This window comes from Ostrinia nubilalis, chromosome 11 (assembly GCF_963855985.1).
Source record: "Ostrinia nubilalis chromosome 11, ilOstNubi1.1, whole genome shotgun sequence".
Lineage (NCBI taxonomy): Eukaryota > Metazoa > Arthropoda > Insecta > Lepidoptera > Crambidae > Ostrinia > Ostrinia nubilalis.
The window spans coordinates 7,199,753-7,225,526 of NC_087098.1; the positions used below are offsets into that span (position 1 = coordinate 7,199,753).

General features: G+C 34.7%; 3 protein-coding genes across 3 annotated transcripts in view; 1 reads left to right on the forward strand and 2 right to left on the reverse strand.

The window, feature by feature from the left end:
- The window catches only part of LOC135076157 (endoribonuclease Dicer), a 48,572-nt gene extending 43,036 nt beyond the window's left edge, over positions 1 to 5,536 (reverse strand). The window contains exons 1-6 of the mRNA XM_063970628.1: positions 5,268 to 5,536; positions 4,768 to 4,902; positions 3,204 to 3,331; positions 2,695 to 2,808; positions 2,197 to 2,374; positions 1,106 to 1,229 (exon numbers count right to left, since the gene is read on the reverse strand). Coding sequence (XP_063826698.1) covers positions 1,106 to 1,229; positions 2,197 to 2,374; positions 2,695 to 2,808; positions 3,204 to 3,331; positions 4,768 to 4,870 — 647 coding nt within the window. The 5' untranslated portion in view covers positions 4,871 to 4,902; positions 5,268 to 5,536. The remainder of the gene's footprint in view (positions 1 to 1,105; positions 1,230 to 2,196; positions 2,375 to 2,694; positions 2,809 to 3,203; positions 3,332 to 4,767; positions 4,903 to 5,267) is intronic.
- Positions 5,537 to 9,162: 3,626 nt separating this feature from the next.
- LOC135076112 (uncharacterized) lies at positions 9,163 to 13,439 on the reverse strand. The gene is made up of 6 exons (XM_063970574.1): positions 12,683 to 13,439; positions 12,204 to 12,448; positions 11,936 to 11,989; positions 11,375 to 11,527; positions 10,817 to 10,903; positions 9,163 to 10,698 (listed from the first exon to the last, which is right to left on the reverse strand). Exons 1-6 carry the CDS (start codon positions 12,781 to 12,783, stop codon positions 9,488 to 9,490), a joined length of 1,851 nt encoding a protein of 616 aa, XP_063826644.1. The 5' UTR covers positions 12,784 to 13,439; the 3' UTR covers positions 9,163 to 9,487.
- Positions 13,440 to 19,711: 6,272 nt separating this feature from the next.
- On the forward strand, positions 19,712 to 22,585 carry LOC135075862 (PRADC1-like protein). Its single transcript, XM_063970320.1, has 5 exons — positions 19,712 to 19,891; positions 20,024 to 20,160; positions 20,441 to 20,556; positions 20,982 to 21,098; positions 21,798 to 22,585. The coding sequence occupies exons 1-5, from the start codon at positions 19,804 to 19,806 to the stop codon at positions 21,967 to 21,969; spliced, it is 630 nt and encodes a 209-aa protein (XP_063826390.1). The 5' UTR covers positions 19,712 to 19,803; the 3' UTR covers positions 21,970 to 22,585.
- The last annotated feature ends 3,189 nt before the right edge of the window (positions 22,586 to 25,774 follow it).

Consider the following 25,774-nt stretch of genomic DNA (forward strand, 5'->3'; position numbering starts at 1 on the left):
CGTCAATTGCATTTGATAGTGCAACACTGAGTACAGTCGTACCTGTGTTAAATTAATAGACTAACTTTATGTATCAGGATTCAGGATTACGGGCTAATTTGATATTTTCATAAATTAACGAAAAAATATTATTATAGGTAACCTGGTTTAAATAAATTAAATGAAACCATCAATCGAGTTAGTAGGATTTATTTTATTATTCATCAATAATCAAATTCAGAACTTGAATATTCAACTGCAATGTCTGCTCATGAACGCTTCAAACTCGGTACTTCTTTCCCAATTCCATAAAATTCAACACTTAGAAAGTGACAAAAAACTTTAAAATAGGTAGTTGAAACAAACCATAGCTAATTTTCATAGTGGACTGTACTATACGATAAACATGTCAGTCAATTTGACAACCTTTGTCGAAAACATAATTCAATGAAAATATTGTCCGAACCCTTAGTATTTCTCTTCGACAAATACTTTAACACATTGTGAACCACTTTTCTTTCACGACTATAAAAAGATTTTAGCAATTTAATTCACAAAATCAATTGCGCACATTTAAAATAAAGTTTGTTTACACTTTGACAGCAATAGACTGACATGCAAGGTGACATGTCAATGAAGTTTTCAGTTACTGTTGCCATTAAAAGAAATTAGTACCATTAGTTTTCCGCAACATGGCGAGGGTTTTTATGTTCCTGGTCAGGCTATACCTACATTATTTTTTGTTTGTGGGCTTTGCGCATGCTTCGTCACAAGACAATTGTTGTAAATTATTATAATCTCATGTAAGTGAACTACCCTGTTCTTATGAGAATAAAGATTCTTTAAACCGAAGTCCATTCGTAACTTCTCAAAACTTGTCACATGTAAATTACATTACATAGCTCCACACGTCATAGTTTACAGTAACTAAATCCACTTTAAAAGTTACAGCAGCCAGCATCAACCTCACATTGTTGCAAAATAGCCCCTATTACAAGTACTTAAGACGCATACATTTAGCTTAACAGTAGTCCGTGTAATCGTAATATTGAACTTTCCTCACGTCCGGCAGTGAGTAATGCCAAAGTTTATAAACTAGGGTTTTAAATAACAACAGGCCACTTACTTTAGTACTTCACCCAGTTCGTTGACCGTCGCGATAGTGGCGTGGAACGTCGTCTCCAGATTGCGCAATGTATCCTCCACTTTGCCAATGCTCACATTCGCGTTTAGCAACGTGGCGGTTAAACCTACAATAAATACAAATGTTTTAAGATTCAAAATTAAAGAATTCGTAATACCACAATCTGCATTCGTTTCACATACGATGCGTACTTTGCGCGGACAATCAATCAATTATCCATTGCAAATACAACGGTCAAACGATCAATGCACAGTGGGTAATAGTCATACATCTAGCTACGAGAAAGTGATAGCTTAATAAAATTATTGAAATTACATATTTCAACGATGATTAGCTGAAAAAGGCTTTGCATTAGGTACGCGGATTGCTTATTTATATTATGTACATTATAGACTGCATCTCACTTAATATCAGCTGCGATGGCGGTCAAATACCTGCCTTGTTCTGAATAATAAAAAAATATATGGTAAGTAACTGAGTTCTCTTTGGAAGCGGGAACTCCCGCTTTCTCTGGCTATTCTGATTGTAAAATTAGGGATTCCCCGTCCTACAATTTTCAGCCACACTCCTGAGATGCACGTAGCTAAGTAACAGTAATTCTACTAAATGTATTTCTATTGTAGATACAAGATAAACCAAAATCTTAATCGAATAGCTAATAAACAAATATGAACTCGATATCGCGCGTATGCTCTATTTTTAGGACTCTTTCAAATTACACGTTTTGAGCAGGACGTCAGTGATTCGTTTGCAACAGCGCACCATTGGCGTAGAGTTTTTTTTCAGGGGGGGCTGGCCCATAGCTCATGGCTTAATACTATCAACTATCATCTTCAAAATCTTCGCCGTGCCACCCCGGCCCCCCCCCGCTATAAAGCACATGCTGCGCACAAACCGTCTAATTTGAAGAGTCCTTAGAAGCTTGCCTACTATGCGTCGTGCGAGCTCTCTAGAGAACAAATTAACTACATCAGTTGACGCCAATTTTCTCGCGTGTACAATCGAGGCAATGCAATAATGCATTTATGCATCAACATTCGCATATGCAAACACAAACATAGAAGAAAAAATACCTAGAACCCGAGGCTGCTTTGATACTGGCCAGTTATCAAAGTGCTTCATAATCAATCTCATGGGATGGTCTTCGACTGCATGATGACACTCATCAAATATCAATAGATTTATGTCATCAATCTTGATGTATGAATGTGTGATCATATCACACAAAATTTGGCTCGTCATAACCACCACCTAGGACAGTAAAGAATTGATAAAATAAATTAGTTAACATGTAGCTTTAAGATAGTTAATGACTATTTGACATTATTAATCTAAGTGAAGTATACTAATTTTAGAAATGCGGTTGTGATTCTGTTTTATTCTGTGCGGTTGTGATTCTGTTATATTTGGGTTAGAGGAAAAAAGGTAAAAAATTTAAAGGTGAAAAAGTTTCTAAGACTAATAGTTGAACAGTTTTTGGATATAAAACTTTAAGTAGGAGTGCTTCAAAATTGTTACTTTGATTGCAAAATTCCAGTTCGATTAATTGCTAGCTAGATTAATAATACTACCTGATGCTTTTCTAATTCAATGTCCCATTTGTCTTTGTCCCAGTAGTCAACATTATCCTCTCCGCTGTATGCCCCAACACTATTTACAGGGCATAATCTCTGGATCACTTTTTTCTAAAATTAAAATACAAAAAAAAACCTCATACATACTAAACTATTATATTAGTTGTAAGGCACCATTACTAATCACATAAGTGATAATGATGTCATTAACTCATTATAACCAACCAAAACAACAAAGTCCACTGTTAGCAAACACAAAGAATTGGCTGTGCAACTGTTTCAAAGAGATTAACTGTAGTATGAAAGGAACTCTCATTTTAAAGATTTATGGAACGGTTTTAAAATTTAATTATGTGGTGAGCAATTATTATAAGGCCTCGATTTAGTGATAAAAACTAAATTTTGCTGCAAAGTAAGTCATTTCTTTATGATCAAGTAGGTCAGAATGAATCAAATACCAAGTCTGTAACTCAAAATTACGAAAAATTAAATACATACATACATACCTGTTGGATAACAAGTGGAACTGTATTCACCAGGAAAAAGGTTCGCTTGCCCCCTTGCCCCCATGGCTTTTGGAGTGCCTCTCTAAATCGTTTGATGAGCCTGATCGCAATGAATGTTTTTCCAGATCCTGGTTTAGAAACAATAGTTAAAACTAATAAAAATACAGTATAAAAACGTTTCGCCTAGATTGTTCAATGAATATTAATTAGTAAGAATATGGTGTAAATAAACTCTATACATACAGTGTGAGTCACGTTAAAGTGTACATATGAAAATAGATGAAACTAGACCTATTTTTATCGACAAAAAAGAGGTCAAAAAATTTTTGAGATTTTTTTTTAATTTTTTATCGAATTTTTTTTCTTCCAATTACTTATTGTAAAGAAAACGTAATAACTTTTAAACTAAGCGGTATATCCTGATAAAATAAAAACAGTAATAATGCTTAATAACAGGCGATACTAAAAAAATCCATAAAATACACAAAAAAGGTTCAACAAATAATAAAAAAATATACTTTTTTAAAAAAATCTGCTTTTAAATTCGTGTTTTTTTGGTTATTTGATAAATTTCTTCAAAAAATGCCCTATAACAGGTGGTTTTTATTACTTTGTATTATTCTCTATCGTATTATCTTTGTAAAACCAAAAATCGCATGTCTCTATCCCTATCACAACATTTGCTATGAGCGTTTGAACAAAGGCCTGCCACAACATTATTCTCCGCTGCAGGTAGAGAAAATTGTAATTTTAACTAAAATGCTTATTTTACTTCGAAATCTTTTGATTTTATTTGAAATTTAACTTGTCTTTATCTAAATTACAAATCTAGAGCCATTTTCAGTTTCGTTGTTAACGAAGCGTTGAATAGCGCGCCCGGAGAGGCTTAGTTCAAATGATCATTGCAAATGTTGTGATAGGGATAGAGACATGCGATTTTTGGTTTTACGAAGGTAATACGATAGAGAATAATACAAAGTAGTAAAAACCACCGGTTATAGGGGCATTTTTTGGAGAAATTTATCAAATAACCAAAAAAACACGAATTTAAAAGCAGATTTTTTTCAAAAAGTATCATTTTTTATTATTTGTTGGCCTTTTTTGTGTATTTTATGGATTTTTTTAGTATCGCCTGTTATTAAGCATTATTACTGTTTTTATTTTATCAGGATATACCGCTTAGTTTAAAAGTTATTACGTTTTCTTTACAATAAGTAATTGGAAGAAAAAAATTCGATAAAAAATAAAAAAAAAATCTCAAAAATTTTTTGACCTCTTTTTTGTCGATAAAAATAGGTCTAGTTTCATCTATTTTCATATGTACACTTTAACGTGACTCACACTGTATAATAAGGAACTGACCATTATTCCATGATCTAACGTCTAAATATGCTCTCTATAATATAGAGAATGGACATTAAATGCAAACATGCTCCGAGGCTGCTCAACCCCAGATGTAAGTGGCGTTCTTAAAGACTGAATCCACCATTCGGCCCAAATCTTCAAAAGGTTTTAAAGCAACCTTGTTATAAAGAGTTTGCACTGTATTTTAAAAAACTGTTACCTGTTGGTAAATGTATGATAGTGTTTTTGTTTATAGCAATTTCTTCCAGTTGAGTCTGGTATGGCCGAGCTTGTAGTTGGTCATCTTCCATATCCACATCCATTTTTGTAGAATTTTTGTAGTTTTTCTATGTCACTAGAATAAAATTATTTTATTAAAAATTGATCTTCAGGGTACAATAATTATGAAAGAAATACTTATTAGAAAACATCACTCTAAAAAAATATACTACTCAATTTCCATAAAGGGTCATTAATAAAACTAGGTATGAAGGGAAAGCAGAAACGGTGCTTTTTATTACCCTATGTTTTTATTGGTGGATATTCAAAACTTGGGTGAGATTTCCAGTGACCAAATGTTCTAATGGGATATGCTAATGTATTTTATTTAAATTTAGAATCCATTAATAAATTATATTACTAGTTAACATTATATTTTTAAGTTTAACATTACAATGCCTTGAGGGATTGTCTATTGGTAAAAATATTTTGTAAACTCACTTAAATTACCTAATAACTCCACAGTTTCAAGAAAAGATCAAGACAAGTCTGAACTTGTTTATGTGAACTAGCCAAAACTTTTGCTTTGTTTACATTTGTAAGAGCACCTTGTTATTGGGATAATATTCACTAGACTTGATTAGTTTGAAAATAGGTATTTTAGTGATATTTGAACAATCACAAAATTAGTTAAAATGATTCCACAGTCGTATCGAGATGCACCTATTCGAAACTGCAATGATTTTCTACCGGGGAACCGGTATAGATAGAAAGCTGTACTGCGGTCGAGGGATGCACTCCTAAGTTCACATTTACCACACACACACTGTATAGGGAAATATGTAATACATATAAGCTTGAAAGATAATAAACTAAATAAAATAAATAGGTACCTACATGAAATAGTGATCTTTAAAAATTAAGTAAACAAACATACCAGTGTCAATTTAAAACTATAGTGCTGACTTCGGCATCTGCATTCATTTCAAGCAAAATAACTAAAAAGGTAATTAAAATTTATTAAATGAGCAGCAAAGTGCTTATTTCACGTAAATTATTAACACAAAAGCCACGTTAACTTTGAACACACGGAGCACGTAATAATATTTTATCATGAAATACTACATTTTCCCTGAACCAGTGGATATTTTTACAGTGCGAAATATTTTTCGCATCCGTCAATGTCATGTCGCGCTTTTGTCAGTCTAGTTACACTCCGATTCACGGAAGTTGTAAAAAGCTATATGGCTGATGCTAGGTAATTAATTTCTAATGAATGCATAAGACCGAGCTTAAGACAATTTTATGTGATATTTATCTTCTGGTAATATAAAAATGTATTTATTTTTGTATTTTTAATGCAACTTACGCCTTTAGTAAAAGTAACGCAAATTGGTATTTACGTAAAAAGAATCGTTAGAAGTATTTCACAACAAATAGGGGGATTTACACATCCAAAGACAATTCACAGCTGACGTGGCGTGGTACAAGTGGGTTGGCTTGGAAAGCCAAGCCATTGTGGCCCTTTAATATTTCAAGGAGAAGTTCCTACTGCAGCAAAAACTTTACTTCTACTGTGGAATCTGAAACTAGTATGTAGACAATAGCCTTTTATGAGCCTTTCTCAGTGCATGTTGATGTCGGCCGTTTGGTGAAGTGTTTCTAAAACGGACTACTATGCCGAGAGGTTTCGGGTTCTATTTCCGGCCGGGCAGAAATTGAAATGATGAATTTTAATTTCTGTGACGGGTCTGTAGGCCAGGGAAATAATTCATACAAAAGATTTTATTGCTTTAATGGCTTCATTGGTTGCCCGTTTAAGACTTTCCTAGGTTTTCGACTTCGACGGAGTTGTGCTTATGTGGTGGGTGCCCCCGAAAGGGGCGTTTTTTCGGTTTTCCGGTTATACCTACCGCGTAAAGGACGGTGTGGTGGTAGTTTTTATGACGGTTGAACATGGAGGTATTAACGTTAATACCTCCATGCGGTTGAAGGACATTTTTAATCCTGCATTGAATTATTAAAGTGTTCTTCTACCGACTGCAATAAAAATACAGAGTGTAAAAACAGATTTGAGTCGGTTCGATGTCTGGGTGTGGCAAGCGAATTTTTTTGGTAATTGTGGTGATCCGGCTCGAAGGACCAGGAAAATGTGGTGGACTGCAGTGGACTGTATGTGTTTGTGTGTGTTCGAGAGCGCTGACCGGACGATGATGACTGCCGTTGAGAGCTTGCCCTCACTACAACTATTTACTTGTATGTCAGGCGTAGTAGGTGCTACTTGCAGGAATAAAACCACTATTTCACTTGCTGAGAGTTCTTGCGTTTATTATTCGCTTCCTTTTCTCAGTTCTTGCTTCTTCAGATCACTTGTTGCTTGGAGCACTTGTTCTCTGAACTGAACACTCTGAACTAAACATGCCAGCTGGAGGGGTCCATATTGGCTCACCTAAAGTTATTTACCCGAAATTGTTCTTCCTAACGATTTTAAATCCGAATGATCACTCTTCCTAAAATTTTTCATCCTAAAGTTTTCATTCATAATATTTGTAGTGCTACCGGCGATGTTCATAACACTCATGTTTCCGAAAATTGTAATTAATAATATCATTTATGTAAATATATTTAAACTCCTACTGTTTTTTATCATAACACTTTTATCCCTAAACATTACCATAATAAGTATTTTCACTCATACCATAGAATATTAATAAATACTACGTACAGAAGTACGTTCTTCGCGAATGAAACGTAAGCTTGGCCACAGTTCTAACCTAACCTAAACCAATAATAATGAATAGGACCGATTCGTTTCTGGAACTTGACTGAATGACTGGAGCGGGACTCTGGCTTCGCTCGCTCGACTCGTGCGTTGTGGTCACAGTTCTAACCTAACCTAAACCAATAATTATGAATAGGACCGATTCGTTTCTGGAACTTGACTGAATGACTGGAGCGGGACTCTGGCTTCGCTCGCTCGGCTCGTGCGTTGTGGTCACAGTTCTAACCTAACCTAAACCAATAATTATGAATAGGACCGATTCGATTCTGGAACTTGACTGAATGACTGGAGCGGGACCTCTGGCTTCGCTCGCTCGGCTCGTGCGTTGTGGTCACAGTTCTAACCTAACCTAAACCAATAATTATGAATAGGACCGATTCGATTCTGGAACTTGACTGAATGACTGGAGCGGGACTCTGGCTTCGCTCGCTCGGCTCGTGCGTTGTGGTCTCAGTTCTAACCTAACCTTAACCAATAATTATGAATAGGACCGATTCGTTTCTGGAACTTGACTGAATGACTGGAGCGGGACTCTGGCTTCGCTCGCTCGGCTCGTGCGTTGTGGTCACAGTTCTAACCTAACCTAAACCAATAATTATGAATAGGACCGATTCGTTTCTGGAACTTTAATATATCGTCAAAGAAAGAAATCTAAACAAAAAAGATATGACTTTGAATAATAGTGTAAAATATGGTTATGTTGAGAAAATCTAGAAGAACAAATAAAAGTATAATAGATGTTTATTGCTAATGACATTATGAAGTTGAATGATTCGGAATTATGAACATTAGAGACAGAGTAGTTAGGAATTGTGATTGTTAGGATGAAAAATTTTAGGAAGAACATTTTCGGACTTCCAATTTTCGGAGTTGAAAATTTAGGTGAACTTTGGCGCACCCCAGCTGGAGCGGTCCATTCCGTATTATGGGGAGCGGCTATCTCCGTCCCGTTTTCACACGCTATTGCTATCCCTGTCTTCGGGAAATCCACAGTTTTTGCTAATTTTCTCCAACTAGCAGGTAGTTTTACAATGGTTTCTTATTTTCTACAGATGCGTAACTAAATTATCTACATTATACAAAAATTTTCTTCTCAAAATTCCCAAAATTGGCGAAGTTATTGATAAAAAACCTCAAACGGCTCTCTTTACGATATTGCCTCGCGCAACGGACCATAGAGAAAAGTAATACATAGGAAATAGAGAACCCTCTCTGTCAAATTTTTGAACCTACTAATTGACAGCCTGGTGTTAAATTCCCTGTACTTAACCTACGTACGTAACCAAAGAGCATAAAAGAGTAAGAGACGGCACTCCATAGATATTTTTTGAGCTCACGCACACATATGCATTTTAGAGAACGACCCGCAAATCTTTACCAACCGCACAAACTACAGGCGGAGCTACCAACATAATGCCTTATTTTCTGACAGTATTAGTGACGTTCGTAATAACTTATCGATTATCGATACTTTGCTAGGGTTGTAATTGCATATCGATATCTAGTATAGGAACCTTCAATATTTTAATGATTACTATTTTTATTTTATACTATGTGTAAGTAAAACGAAGTTTTGTAACGTAAATTATTTATTTCGAAATAAAATAGGTATATTACAATAAGTATTGAACATGACATAGCAGTTGTAGGCATGAGGAATTATTGAAAATTATAACAAAGTACAGAAATGATAATTTTGTAAACTTTTATTTTCACAACTTTTTCTAAGAAAAAATAGGATTTTTATTTATAAACATCTTTAATTTTCTTATCAGCTGATCGAACCTCAGCCCTAAGATTACTTTTCAATGCTTTGTTGCTGTGCTTTTTTACTTTTGTCAGCAAAATTGTTTTCACTTTTTATGAAGCTGTCATTAATGATTTTACAACTTTTTCTTAGAAAAAGGTAACTTAATATTTTAAACATCTTATCATAAATTTATTTATTATGTTGTTGACATTTAAACCAACTAAAATTACAATTTGTACTCAACATTAAGAAAATGAATTTTCCAACATTTTCCATATATATCTGGTCGGCAATATGGTCATGATAAAATTGTTTAGCTTCATTTACGGTGGTACATAATTGAATTGTTGGATAAACGAGACTTTTTTTATCATGCCACCATTCGCGAAGAGATATATATGCATACAAATCATTGTCAACAGGAGTTTTCACGCTCAAACACTCTTCACAAATTAAACAAGAACTGTTCTGTAATAGTTTGGCAGCTAAATACCCGCTTACATATACTACTGGTTGGTTTTCAAGGCTACACAAATTTTCAATGGGCTGTTCTAAGTTTTCAGGGTCCGGGATAGACAACACAGGATAAAATTCAGTGTCTGTGGAATCTTGAACATTAATTTTTATTTCTGTTGTTTTTAAATTAGTTTTTAAAATGTCTTTATATTCCAGCATATGTTTATTGTTGTCTGCTTCACAATTAGCACTTCTGCTATGAGGCACTTTCAGCCCAGTAACCATGCTTGTTTTAAGCGCTGCAGTAAAGTGCGTGATAGTGGGATTTCTATTGGTTACACTGTGTTGCCTAATGATTCCAAATAAGTTTTCCAGAGAGTCTTGGTTAAACTGTCTAAGGTTCATATATTTAAACCCTTCATTCTTTAACTTTTCCCAAATATCGTTTAAGGATTTGATAGATATTTGATATCCCTTTACGCATTTAACATTTTTTAGTATCGTGTTTTCTGCTGTTATAAATTTTAAGGATTTTAACTTATCAGTATAAAAGGTCCAAGACTCAATGTGATTACTTGATGTGGAAACATTTTCCCGGATCCCTTTCTTTACGTCATTTAAAGATGATGGACCATTTGTACAATCAAATAGTTTATCTAACTGTTCAATCACAAATGCTGTATCATTGCAATCAGAAACTTCTTTCCATGCCATCATTTTTAAAATAGCTGCCACGGTATTACTCAGAGCATGCGCAGCATACTTCACCCTCATCTTAGTTTTGAATGTTGGATTTACAATGGTACTATTCAGTTTTTTAATATTTAAAAAATTTCTGTTGTGTTCTTCTGCAACTACCTTCGCTATATTCCTTATTGTTTTTTTTGCATTTTGTAACTGTCGCCAAAGCCTCTTCTCTTTAATTGTAAATGTTGATGAAGTGTCTGTAATAAAAACATTTCCATTAGTAAAAAAAACAACATTAAAGCAAATTGAATTGAATATTGGTTAATTAATCAGCAATTTTACTTAGTTTTTTAAATTAGGTATGTTTTATCTTACCTTTCATTTCAATGTTTTTCTTAGGTCTTTTATAACTGTGGACTAATATTTCTGCCTGTGCATCTTGATGGCAAATGTTTTTATCATCTGAAATATTATAAATATGCAAATTAGTTTAAAATTTATTTTGTTGTTTTATGAAACATATTATTTCCAAATCAATCAATCATTATCAAGTTTTAAAAAAATGCAAAGACAGGATAATGATAGCTCTTCTCATAAAATATGAAGCGTGGGCCCACCTTCAATAACAATGACATAATATTAAATTAAAGGCATTTAGAGGTTTTAATGTTCTGCATTCTGGATGCGGTCTGCGGGTATGTCAAGACAATCTGTAAGTGGTCGTGATAAGGCAATCAGTCACGTGTGCTTTGCGTTCTTTGTTCGTATCCGCACGGTCAAATCGCATTAATATAAAATGTACAGAAACCTAGAATGTTGTACATATAAGTTCATTTTGACCTGACTGCAGACTGCAGAACGCATCCAGGGTGGCATTCTTTAGTTTGAGGGAAGGCATATTTTAGAAGGTAAATAATTAGTTTGTACACTTACCATGAGTAATGGGTTTATAGGTCATATGTTCTGGTGCATTGGAAGTAGAAGGAAGAGGTTCAAAAGTTGTTTTCGCAGAAATACCAGAATCTGGTATATCCACAGCTCCCAAACATGTTGAATTTAGTTGTTTGGTTGTAGTTGTAAGGGGAACTGAAAGCAGATAATGAAATGTGAATTGGGTAATAAAATGTCATGTTCTTACCCAACTTTAGGGTACAATCAGTCTAGTACATGTCTTGCTCACATTAAAAATTACTAGCTTATAAATATTATTAAACTAGCTGACCTGGCTAATTAATGTAGATTGCCTAAAATTTTTCAAATTGGTCCGGTACTTTTTTTGAAGAATTTGTATTACACAAATTACTAAAGTCCCTCTAACTCAACACACATTCTAAGCTAAATTGTGTTACGAGTGGGTTTACTACAATATTCAAGCTGTGGGGTTCTAACCCGCACTTTAGGCTATCTTGGCTCGAGTTACGGAGCCGATCAAATACAAACAAACAATTAAATATTTCCTTTTTATATTATTAGTATAATTTTAGATAAACATACCTCGTTCAACTGGATTTGACTTCTTTGGAATGCAATATGAATGATCATAAAGAACTGTAACAAAGTATAGATATAATTAATAATTGAAATTATATATTATTTATTGATAAGCATACAACACATGTTTGTGGTTACAAAGAAAGAACCTTGTTAAATTGCATTCGGTTGGTTTGTTTTGGAAACCAAAGAAAATTAATTAAGACATCTAAAGAAAAATTGATAGATAGTAAATTAAATTTAAAAAAAATAATTGAAGTCATCATCATACCTGTCTTGAGGTTTTCTTTATTGGAGTCTTTTACATGAAGAGGAAACTCTGTCAAAACTTCATCTGGCAAGATGGGATTGCTCAATTCCAGTGTTGGAATAGCTGAGTTCTTCAGCCGAGTTCCTTTGGCATTGAAGGATTCAGGAGTGAAGTGCCCACCACAAACAAACTTCAGTTGGTGTAACTTTTCAATAGGTACATATGCTAAGTCTTCTAAGCCAGCATTTTTAACCCACATTCGACAACTGAAATAAGAAATACCTATTAGAAAAGAAAAAGAATAACAAACTGAAATTTATTCATCAACTAATTTCTTTTAGTATTGTTATGCAATTCATTTGCAGAGTACGAAACAAAATACTGAAATTAAAAATTGGTTATGGTTATTTACTGTATGATTAAAAATATTAATCCCAGCCTTTAAGTTTACACAATCAGTAAAATTATCTTGTAATAAATGAGTGTTATTAGAAACTCACCGGTCAGAATCCAGAGGAAACCTACTCAAAAGTAAGGGTGATCCACCACGACTTCGCCTCTTATTACAAATAACGCACTTCTTGTTGTTTCTACTCTCCATTATCAGTAGAAGCCTAAAATGAAATAGGTATTAATTAAACAAAGCCTATAATTTCTCTCCAACCAGTGTCAATGCCCTGGTACATGCATTTACCAGTTTTGAAAGTACATTTACATTTTCATCACATAGGGTTGTTTTTAATGAAAAATAGATTTGTAATAGATGTAATATTTCAAGTAAGTAGATAACATACCCATTAAACAGAAAAGTAAATAAGAGTTTAAACTTCTGTAGAAGTTGAAACACAGCTTATTTAAAAGAGTCTCTATCTCACAAAAAACATAACACTGAACAGCAAACTTTATCACGCCCGATACGGAGGAACTTAATCAACTCAACGTAAACGACAGAAAAGTTTATTTACAGTAATATTGCACCAAATCTGAGAAAATAACTTCACACGAATCAATTCGCCGGTTAAAAACTCAAACTCAATTGACAGACATTTTTTTTCATTATTTTGTCAAACTAACAATACTACCAACATAAGGACACTAACAATTATTTTTAGTATGGTGGTATTGATCCGCGGGTTCCCCTGCTATAGTGAAATCAATCCAAAATGCACTTTATTGCTTAAGGGATAAGGTTGTATATCAATTGCTACATATAGAGACTAGTTTTTGTATGAGAAGTGTCTACCCACTGTACGTAACGCTTACGGTTCTATATTGGCTCACATAAAATTCTAAATCCTATTCTTTGTCTTACTACCGATTTGTGTTCATAATAATCTCTCTTCATAATTTTATTTTTCATACTTTTTTTATTAATACATTTTTATTACTACCATCGGAGCTCATAACAGTTAGTAATCATATTTTTTTTATCAATACTGTTACTACCAAGAACCATTTAAAATACATAATTTTTATTTTCAGATCTTTTTTCTTCATAACATTCATTGATCATATTGTTTTAATTAATAATGTTGTTACTAAGAACATACTTCAACTAATAATGTTGTTGTTCAGAATAATTTACTTTATATCAGACATACTCGTATCTTTAAAAAAAATCATATACATATAATTTAATAGAGTAGATAAGCATGCAGAGCATGCAGCATGAAAGCAAGCATGCAGCATGCATTGGTATCTCCTCGTCTTCGGCGCTGCGGGATGTGCAGCCCTTCCGCCCTTGCGTAACGAGGCTCAGGCACCCACGCTTGCTTCCGCAGCTTCGGCTTTTTGGATCGCCATCGGCGCCTTCGGCGCCTCGGCGACCAGCCTCAGCCGCTCCAGCTCACCCGGGCGCCTGAGCCTCGTTACAGCGGGCGAGGGCTGCCCTCCCTCCGCGCCTCCGGCTTTTAAATTACACTCTAGGGGTAGGGCAGACAAGACTACGTGGAGTCGGTTTTGCAGCGATTCGTTTCTGTCACGTTAGTTTTGTGGCACAAAATATTGCCTGTTTTGGACCATTTCAAATTAATTTAATTTTAAAATACGATTTAATACGAATATAGACATCATGATTTTCAATAATATGGATAAATACACTTATGAGTAATAAATTTATGAAAACAAATATTAGGATACATCACATTTATGAATATTATAGTTATTTATTCGAATGATTATGAGTTTCGATCATTAGTATAGAAAAATATATGAAAACAAATATTAGTAAAAACTAAGTGTATGATTAGTGATATTATGAATATCAATGATTATGTTTTTAAATATGTAGGTTTTAAATTTTTTATGAAGAATGATCATTATGGTATCAAATTGTATGAGAAATATTTTCGGACCTCCAATGATAGGAATTGAAAAGTTATGTAAGAAAATGCGCTACCAACGCTTACATACATACATAGTCCACGCACACATACATACATAAAGTCCACGCACACATACACACAGTTCACGCACACATAGGCCCTCATAACCTTCATCAAAGAATTATTGTTTTTTTGATGTACCTACAATGTAGAATTTTTTCAAATCCATTATTTTGAAAGTATTTATCTTTATGGTGTACGTATTGTATTATTTTCAAAACAATGGATTTGGAAAAATTCTACATTGCACATGGAAATGCAAATAAACAAAAACTTTTCAATTTAATAATTTTACTTTATTTATGAACATACATAATATTATACACCAAAAGCGTCTTTTCGCAAAGTTTTCAACAACACTAAAAAAGCATTTGCACTTTGAGAAAACTCAGATCACTTGTGAACATAACAGAAAGTTTCTTCGCGATTCACGAAGGAACGAACAAAACTCCGATGAACCAGAACAGCAGCAGGTACGAAGGAATGAACTTGAATTTGACTCGACTCTTCAATACTATAATAGGGCCACAGAACTCATAAACGATGGCTAAGAAAACAAGAATGCATTCAACCTAACAAAAACAACACCGGCCATTTTGGAGGAAAAACAAAGTTGCCATATGTTAAATAGTAATTTCTACTACTCTATTATGTAAATTATAATAAAAAATGTCACCGTTCAGTTTTAAATTAAAACAAATTAATTTCATTTTAAAAAAAGTTTTCACATTGTAATTAACAATATTCTGAAATATATTTTAATTAAGAAAAAAATGAAAATATGAAGGAAACAGGAGCAGCGACATCTAGAGCGTTTTAGGGTAGTTAAAAAGTATTGCTTCCTCATTGTTATAGCATTGCTGCAAAATCTGAAAAGCTTTTAAATATTTTAAGATGTGTTTCTGGAGTCTGGTGGGGTGCTCACCCAGCGTCATTAAGACTTTTATACAATGCTATTATAAGAAGTGTACTTGACTATGGCAGTTTCTATCTAGAGCCTTGTAATTTAGTTGGTTTAAGTAAATTGGATGCGATTCAATCTAAAGCGCTAAGGATTATAGCTGGTGCTATGAAATCGAGTCCAATCAATGCCTTGCAAGCTGAATGTGTTGAGCCCCCATTGAAATTACGCCGCCAATATTTATGTGACAAGTATCTTTTCCGTGTACTTCAATTTGCTGACCATCCTATATATAGCAAACTCAACAGACTTAATGATTTAATTGATACTTCCTCTTATTGGTCACGTAAATCTCCTCCTTGTGTGATTATTAGTTTTCGTAAATTTATATCAATCCAAGCCCCAGTCCACAGAACCTCCTTTCTTCCGATATTTTCTGTAAATTTTGAATCCCTTATTCTTACTCCGACAATTCATTTCAACCTAGACATACATAAGGATGACTACAATGCTAACATTAAGTTCAATCAGATCGTCGACGAACACTGGGGCGATTGGCATCATATCTATTGCGATGCATCTAAGCACTCTCCAACGGGTCATGTTGGCGTTGGCGCATACCATAAACAATATCATATTGTCCAGAAAATAAAACTCCCTCCAGAATCATCAGTCTTTACAGGAGAATGTTTTGGACTGTTTAAGGCTTTAGAGTATGCTCTCCTTATGAAATTAAACAAAACTGTAATATTTTGTGACTCTAACGGCCGAATACTGAAACACTACTCAAATCTGTCACTCAGCTGACGGGCTCCTAAATTTAAGTATCCTTCAATTTTAAATGGTATTCTCAAACGCCACTCAACGGATTTGAAGCCGTGATCAGCTAAGCAGCTCTCAAATGTTTACCTACTGGCAACATTTACCAAAAAAAGTATGTTTTCATTTACACAAATAATAACTTTACGTTTTTTATCCATTACACGCAGCATCGTTTGGTTATGTATTGTCTTTTATGGAAATATACTCAATCAACTTAACATAGAACAGTTTATTTTTAGTTTCTATTATATATAAATCTCGTTTTATCATATAAAAAAATTAATGTTTGCATTTTTATTTAATTAAAAAAATAATTTTAAAGGTGATACTTTTTATTGTTGAAATCTATTAAGTGGCGATCGTGGACCGAAACGTAACCACAATTGACATTTATCATTGTTGACAGAGTATCAAATTGACAAATCAACAACTCTTGGAAATGCTGCTATGCGATGTCTCCATATTCCTCAGAAATAGGCATGTTTATGTAAAGCGATTTCATAGCGGCTATTTTGGTTGTTACTTTGTGCACTAGTACGATGCACAGTTGGTTGTTCGATGTGGAAGATATCACCTAGTACACGTTCATAACTTCCCGCTGCGTAGAACAGTAGGGCTATAATAAGTATTTGGTCCACTGGTTGTATGGCGTTTGGTGAGGGGTTTCAAAGAGCTTCCAAATTATGAATCCAGAAACAACACCGTTTCTTTAGAGACGCGGAACCTCGCTCGGAATTGCATGTCATTATAATAATATTTTTCAATAGCGTTCAGCCTTATTGCGTTCCTGCGATTAGATCTAGGTATTTCCTCGAGGCTCGAAAGAAATGATAACGATGACACACATTATTTACCTTTACTCAAATTTAACAGCTGCTTAAGACAATTTGACAGTTGTTTGAGTAATGCTTAGCGTTGAATGGCGTTTCAGTATGCGAAAATTCATTTGAGTGGCGTTTGAGTGCAACTTAATTTGAGAGGTGCTTAAAAATTGAGAACTGCTCAGATATTGTTTTGAGTATGCGAAATGTAAGTTTAGGAGCTGCTTAACTATTTGAGAAGCCGTCAAATATTTAAATGGCGTTTCAGTATTCGGCCGTAAAAGTGCTTTGCAGGCATTACATAAATTTCCATTTAAGAACAATACTAATTATCCTATTATTACAGAATGCAGGAAATTACTTCACAAATGTAGTCTTAACAGTCATTTAATTAATTTTGCGTGGATTCCTAGTCATACCAATATTCCAGGAAATGATAAAGCTGATAAGCTGGCCAATGAAGCGGTTGAGTGTGGAGATATACATCCGTACACAAATTATTGCCATGACTTAACGGCAGCCCTTCCCAAAGCTTATCTCAAATCTGCCTGGGATGAGAATTGGGAGTTCACTAGCCAATCTAAGGGGAAACATTACAAGCTCATTCAACCATCCATCCTTTGTAAACCATGGTTTGTTAAAATGAATCTTTCCAAAACAGTTACTACCATTTTAACTAGAATGCGACTTGGTCACGTGTGCACTCCAGCACACTTGGCTAAAATTCATGTACTTGATAATGATTCGTGCACTTGTGGTTCTGGCGTCGGAGACTTAAATCACATATTTTTTTACTGTTGCCTATATGATCGTTCCTCTTTTATTAGTTCTCTTTTAGCCATTAAAATTCCTTTTCCTACATCCATCACTTGCCTATTATATACCAATAACATTGATGTTTATAATATCCTAGCCGAATTTATTACCCATAATAATATAAAATTGAAAATAGTAATGTATATTGTACTTATGTAAATATTATTTTATTTTTATTATTTTGTACTTATATCACACCTAAATTGATCCTATGAAAACCATCCTTTGTTCCGTTTCCTTCCGTAATTGATTCGTTTCCCTACCTTTTAACTTTAACCCAATCCCACCCTGTCTAAACGCAATGTCCGCAAAACTTATGGCAAAACTGAACGCAAAAATCAAGAACCCTGTCGTGGCTAAACGCAATCCGCGAGAGCCATAAAGAAGAAAAAAAAAAAAAAGTATTGGAATTTATCGACTGAAGTCGCTGTTTGGAAGCAAGTTTGATCGTAGTATGTATATAATAGTAGTCTTTGGTAGTATGGAAGTTTCCGCACCCTGCAACGGACTATCCGTGCAAGACAAGGACAAAACATATTGCTATCTCACGCTCTAGAATGTTCAAAGCGAGAGTTCCGTCTCGTTTCTTCTCTATTTTTTCCTGAACATTCCAGATTTTCCAGAAAAGTGTGAAAGAGAAGCTATTTTGTGGAAGTGAGAGATCAGACAATGCAAGAAATAGGTCTACCGAGTGAGTAAGCGAGAGAGCTTGAAGGTTTTCGCTACGGTATTGCCTTTTTGGCGAAAATTTCATGTTCATTTTCTTAATTACAAAACAGATTAATTAGCTAATTTGAACTAATTGACATGATGTTGTTAACATTATCTTGATTCTTCTTGACGCGTCGCTAACAGTAATAATGTGACTAGACCCACCGGTGGCATTACAAAATTTCACCCTGTGTTTAGTTCCATCTAAAGCCTGGTCCGTGAGCACGTAGAATGATAGAATCCCGTCCAATGACCCCAAGCTACTGCTAATTACGTGCGAGCGACAAGGATGGGCAGCTTGGGGTCATTGGACGGGATTCTACGTGCTCACGGACTAGGCTTTAGGCACGGTAATACGGTATCTTTCTAGGCATCCATCATTCATTTTTCTAGGCATTGATCATTTATTTTCATTAGTTATTATAGCCCGACCAGGAACATAAAAACCCTCGCCATGTTGCGGAAAACTAATGGTATTATATATATAACTGATAAAAAAACATAACTTTTTAAAAAAATAAAACCGACTTCAAATGCGTGAACACAAAAAAAACTAAAAATTAAAAATATTGCATATAAAAAAGTTCATCCCCAATTTTCCACCCTTGGGGGTGAAATATTTTCTTCAAATTCGCATGAAACCACCCTTTTGATAATACCTATTCAACAAAAAAATAATCGTTCAAATTGATTCATAATCGGCGGAGATATTGCGTATAAAAAAGTTCATCCCCAATTTTCCACCCTTGGGGGTTGTTTTTTCTATTATTAAATTTAAATGGGACCACCCTTGAGGTATTACCTATACGCCGAAAAAAGATTTGTTCAAATCGGTTCATAACATAATTGGCGGAGTTATCGCGTAACAAACATAGAAAAAAAAAAAAACATACGGGTCGAATTGAGAACCTCCTCCTTTTTTGAAGTCGGTTGAAAAATTGAAGACTTGGCTGTTTATTATAATGCCTTTGCCTTGTGCTGAAAAAAAAATGTCAAACTGACAGCTCAGTGATTGACTTTGACACAGTGACACACACTGTCACAATAAGTCTCATCTGTGACAATAATTGATAATGTCATACTGTGTCATACGACGAAAATTTAATTTATTCCAATAATCGATATAATTTAATTTTAAATTAATTACCTAGTTCAACTTTAAACTAATGATGTTTGTTTCTAAGTTTTCCTTGCTCCTATCGTTCTGTAAAGTTTTTCTACTGATTTTGTTTATTCCTGTGGTTTTACCGGGCGGTAATATTCTTTTACTTTCATTGGATTATTAAATGATGAAATAAAAAGTTAATCTAAATGCATGAATAATCTATTGAACTGTCTATATTAGTGTAATACTGTAATAGTGTTATTAATTTATATTTATTACAGCTAATGATTTGCATTTCTATGACGGATCATCATCACTTGATGTAATAGTTGGTGATATATTTTTCGAAATCGTGGAACCCGTGGAGTTGAGATATTCTTATCGAATAAGACCTGCCAAAGATTTCGGCACTACTTTTGTAAGTAATAGCTTACTTTATATTATTATTTTACAATTATTTTTACACATTGAATGCCACTGAATGCTGTAACCGCCTTTTATTGAAATATAAGTAGAGCAAGTATTTCGCCGGCAAACGCAATATTATTTATAGTGGGAATTTAATCTAGAATAGCCCATAATACTTGTTTTAGCCACTTTAGGCTACCATTTAGGGTCTTGTGTCTGCTCATTTTTATCAATATTTATATTACATTTTTATCATCCCACTATTAATCTGTTCTTTACTATATTTTCAGAACGAAAGCTTCTCCTTCAAAAATGCAAAGCTAGTTCCGACAGTACCCTTACATAGCTGTTCAAATATTGTGAACTACAACAACATTGCAGGACACATTGCTTTAGCTGAAAGAGGGTAAGGAAACTTTGAACTACTATTTAATAAACAAATTATTGATTGACTGACTGACTCATCGCAAAATCTCAGAAACTACAAGTGCTAGGAGTCTCAAATTTTCCATGGGGGTTCCTTTTATAACATAGGTGCCCACTAAGTTGGGATTTTGCAAAATTGAATCCCAAGGGGGTAAAAAGGGACTCATACATATGAAGTCACGGGCAGGCGCTAGTATCAAATATAGATTATAATAGAAACTCACCAATAAAACTTCAGTTTTATTCTAATAGGTTTACTTCCTGTACAGACAACATTGTCTTTCTAGTACCTATTTAAAGTTTCTTATTTTTATGAATTTTAAATTATTATTTAAAAAGTAGGCTACTATTATTTATAATTTTTATTAACATTTTTACTAACCATTTAAATCTTATTAATTTCAGAGATTGCTCCTTTGTATTTAAAGCAGCTATGGCACAGATGGCTGGAGCCAGGGCCATAATAATTACAGAATTCCTTGACAAGGATGATGACTATCTTATTGAAATGGTAGATGATAAGTAAGTATTATTAGAGGCCGGTAGATCTATTCCTAAATAAAACACTGAATACTTAACTTTCATAGCTGTCCGTGCGCGTCCCTCTATTCTATGACAGCTCATTGGCTATAACGATGCTGTTATTTTAACGTCAATTGATAGTATTGAATCATAAGAATACAAGGTTGAAATGAAAGGCAATGAAATAGAGAAATAGTCGTGCTTATACGAAATTTACTCAAGCCCAATCACAACTGTAATTACTAGATTAAAATATAAAATAGGCCTGCCTAAACTGAATTGTGCTTGTCATAATGACATTTTTAGCTTAAATCTTACTTGTTATCAAATTGTAGTTTAGTCATTATTGCACTTGATAAAAAGGGTCTGTGCTTGAAGTATCTACTGGTAGTATACCAGATAGATTTTTTCTATTGAAAAGGGCTCAATAAGATCATTAATTAGAATAATATCATTCATATTTTAATAAGAAGGAAATAATATTTTTGACTTTTGGCTAGATTATAATTTTCCTGGTCAGTCAGATGCAGGCTAAAATCTCTTAAAGTTCTTCCAAAGCTTTATCATTGCATTAGATTACATAATTGATCATTAGAAAACTGATCAGTCTGTTTTTGAGAGTGGACATGTCATAACATTGACATACTTTCTATGCAAGCTGTTATTGTTATTTAAATAAACGTATTCTTGCTTTTTCAGGAATGAACTGGATATCAATATACCAGCAGCCTTTCTGCTCGGGCGAAGTGGCGCTACAATTCTCAGAACCCTTAGGCTACTCCACAGAAGCTATGCAGTTGTCAACCTGCTTATCAATATGACACACACCCCTGTTAGCAAAATGAACCAACCTCCCTGGATTACATGGTAATGTTAACCAGTAATTTTTTGGTAAAGTTTGGTGTTTAAAATAGATTTCGCAAACATCCCATTGTTTAGAAGTTGGTAGTACAAAAATGTCGATTTCCCAGTGTTATTTATTTCTATTGTACATTCAATACTATAAAATAAGCGAAAAGTTAGTTAAATAAATAATATATACTGTCTTCTTGTTAAATCAGCAGTGTAATGGCTTTTTTAGCACCAAAAATATGTATGAATTGAATATTGAACAAAAATAAAAATAGCTCTGGTATACTTTCGAAACAGGAGTCCTATGTTTATCAGCATGTATACTTGTTTATAATGATGATGAAAAACTGCCTAGTCCAATTTAGTAAGGGTCCTTTAATAAAAGTAATGATTGCTTAAAAAAGAAGGCCTATATTTTTAAGTCTGTAATGAAATAAGTATACAAAATGTAAATAAAATCTAAAATCATTCAAGATGAACTACCAAACCATATAAACTTAATGTGAAATTGTACCAAACCTATTATTATATAAAAGTAGTAAATGTAGTGATATTGAAGATCATTGTGACACAATGGTTTCGCTTATTTATTCTTGACTCATCTATTTATTGGCTGTAAATAATATAATAAATAAAAGTTTAAAAGTCAAAAACATTATTATCTTTTTACTGTTTTGTGCGTAATATTTGATAAGTAGTGCTATTCCTAAAGCTTTTGGGGGTTTCGTCTCGAAATTATTGATTATACCTTAAGATAAGTACCTACGACTCCACGCTGATTACCGACTTTTAGTTGGCCGATAATTGGGTAGGCTTTTCCAATGAGGGCTATCGTTTTAGCGCTCACCAGTTAGCGCCACTGTAGAGTAAGGTCCTGTCACTTGCTAGTAGCGAAGACAGTGGCACCAACTGGTGAGCGCTAAAGTGGTAGGAGGACTATCGCATTTGCACTCATCAAGATGGCGCCACTGTAGAGTAAGGTCCTGTCATTCGCCAGGGGTGCCAACTGTTGAGTATAAAAACGATAGCCCTCATTGATTCGAGGAATCGGCCGACTATACGTCTGTAGTCAGCGGTTTGTCTAACATTCGGAGGAAAGTCGAGTGTACTATCCCCTACGGCCTACGCAAAGTAACAGTCGTGAGAGATTCAATTTTGCGTAGCGACTTCGCCACGTAAAAGCTTGGTTTCTTTTGTTTTGCCGTCGCAAAACGAGTTCGGAACTGAATTTGCCACGAATGTCCTAACATTGTCATGTCATCGCTCATCGCCCTAGCGATGAGCCCCAGTCTCAACTAAAATCTGGCTGCCCTGCGTCTTTAGTTCTTTCTCATAGTGTAGGAACTGTCCCTCATATCCGAATGTTTTACCTGTGTCGCCTTTGAAATGGTTTTTTGGAAAGATGGTGTTAGAGTCGATACGATACGATACGATACGATAGTGCTCACCCAGCCAGGACGAGGCCTGCTCCGGTCAAACCGGCATACCAGGAGGCACAATTTTAAGGAGGGACACGCTCTGGGATGGGAGAGGACGGCCGACTAGCCGCTGCGTCTTTAAACCGCAACCGGTCGACCACAACCAAGTAGATATGCATCCTGAGCCTGGTCTAGGAAAATAGGTAAAGACGGGTTTATCGTTGATAGGACTGAGCGTTGGTGCGATGAGGTGGGCAGTCTGGCCTTTGGTGTGGTTGCCTACTTGTTATTGGTTTGTACAGCTGCTTTTCTTGGTTCATTGTTCCATCAATGGCTGCGGTTCTGGATTTTGGTCGTCTTCTTCGCTGTCTGTCTCTTCAAGGTTGAATATTTCCTGTGCTGCTTTTCTTATTTCTTTTTTGTCTAGTGCTAATTGAGTCCACTCATTTCGTGTTCTTCGGTAGTATTTTAAGTCTTGCTTTAATGTGTCTTTCCAGGTGTATATGAGCCTGCCAATCTTTAATCTTCTTGCCTTAAATCGCATAGCACTGTGAAGGATATGTGGTTCGGGTCGTCGCAAAACATGGCCGTAGTAGCAAATCCTGAGGAACTTGATTCTCTTAGATATTGTTTTGCCTTGCAGAAGTTGGTGCACTTTTTTATTTTTTGGGGGGTTTTTGCTATAGCTCAGCATGTCTTTCAGAATAACACGTTCGTATTTCCTAAACATTGAGCGGTTTGCTTTGGTAATGGATGCGGCCTTTATACCATAATAATATGTCATGGTTGGTTCTATGATCATTTTGTATAGTAGCCTGGCCGTTTCCCATTGCATTTTGGTTTTCTTTATGAAGGGTATAAGTGTTTTAGAGTTTTTAACCCCTTGCTTGCAGCGGGCTTTTATTGTATCCTTTCTGCTGTGTCCAGATGTTATCCAGGTCCCTAGATATTTCATTTCTTTCGCTGGCTGTATATTTATTCCCTCGGCTATACTAATGAACCGTGTGAGGTTTGGTGGATTGATTGGATCTCGGATGAGGATTTTTGTTTTCGTGTCGTTGATTTTAAGTCCCACTGTTAGTAGGAGATCTTTGAGATTTTTAAAGATTGATTTCAGTTGACTAGGTTTCGTCCCTAGTATGATCAGGTCGTCAGCAAACGATAGGCAGATGGGCAACGTAATGTGTGAGTCTTGGTTTAGTCGTAGTATTGGAATTTCTTCTTGCAGTGTTTGAAGGACGTCATCTATTAGTATGGTGAATAAACGAGGGGACAGTGGGCAGCCTTGTTTTACTCCCTTCCCTTTGGTAACAAATCTGGTTTGCTGTCCGTACCATTTGATGCATGTGGATTCATTCATGCATGCTTTGATAATCCTATTGGTCAGGGCTTTATTGGTTCTGGACGCAAGTATTTCTTTAAGGGCATTTAAATCAACTGTGTCGAAGGCTTTTTCCATGTCAATTGCCATGACATACGTTCTTGTGCCCTCTCTCCACTTTTCGTCCAGGATTCTTCGGAGCGTAAAGATGTGGTCATCTGTAGATCTATTTTCTAAAAACGCTGCTTGGTAACTACCAAGCCTTTCGATCTCTGTGTCTAAGTGGTTAAGAAGGAAGTTGGCGTATATTCTGTATCCGGTATTACATATCGAAAATCGAAATACGCCTATAGTCACCGATGCACTGTGGATTCATTTTTTTTGGTATCGGGACTTGTACGGTCCGAGTCCAACTTTCCGGGATTATGTTGTGTTTCCAGGCATTATTTAAGTGTTCTGCTAGCGCCTCAAGCAGTTGATTTGGTATTGCTTTGAACAGTTCGGTAACTATTTGGTCCATTCCTGGCGCAGTGCCATTTCGCATTTTTGTAATAATTTATGGAAAGATGGTGTTAGAGTCGAAGAAAAACTAGAAGTAAGATTTTACATACAAGTAAACAAAATAATATATTTTTTTTGGCTGAAAAAGAAGGTATTGGTACATACCTGTGCACAGTGTTTTTTTTGACCCGAAAAAGTGACATTCTGTTTTTATCACTAATATCCAAAGTTTAACTTATTAATGTTAGACTAAAACACCCAGGTGACAAATAGCTATAGATTATTTTTTAAAAAATATTTTAGAAAATTTATTTTGTACTGGGTCAAACTACAATTTTATTATTATTTAAAGAAACGTACACACTAAGCTTCTCTTTGCATTGCAGGTAGGTAGGTTGGTGTATGGCGAATATTATTGCACCTATAATTATTTAAAAGTAGTTATAGGAACGACAGTATGATTATTTTTTAAATTTAAGAAATTATTATTTTTCTCTTTTTCTACGCCGAAGTAGAATCTCTGCTTAGGTCAGATAAATTTCTTAAAATAAGCTCTATCACCTAAAATTTTTCTATATTCTAAC

Coding starts and splice junctions, on each gene's coding strand:
- LOC135076112 (XM_063970574.1), bottom strand. CDS start 12,783: ATGGAGAGTAGAAACAACAAGAAGTGCGTTATTTGTAATAAGAGGCGA. Junction 11,990..12,203: donor TAAAGAAAACCTCAAGACAG/GTATGATGATGA, acceptor ACTTTGTTACAG/TTCTTTATGATCATTCATAT. Junction 10,699..10,816: donor GAAAAACATTGAAATGAAAG/GTAAGATAAAAC, acceptor TTTTTATTACAG/ACACTTCATCAACATTTACA.
- LOC135075862 (XM_063970320.1), top strand. CDS start 19,804: ATGATGTTTGTTTCTAAGTTTTCCTTGCTCCTATCGTTCTGTAAAGTT. Junction 19,892..20,023: donor TCCTGTGGTTTTACCGGGCG/GTAATATTCTTT, acceptor TATTTATTACAG/CTAATGATTTGCATTTCTAT. Junction 20,161..20,440: donor AAGATTTCGGCACTACTTTT/GTAAGTAATAGC, acceptor CTATATTTTCAG/AACGAAAGCTTCTCCTTCAA.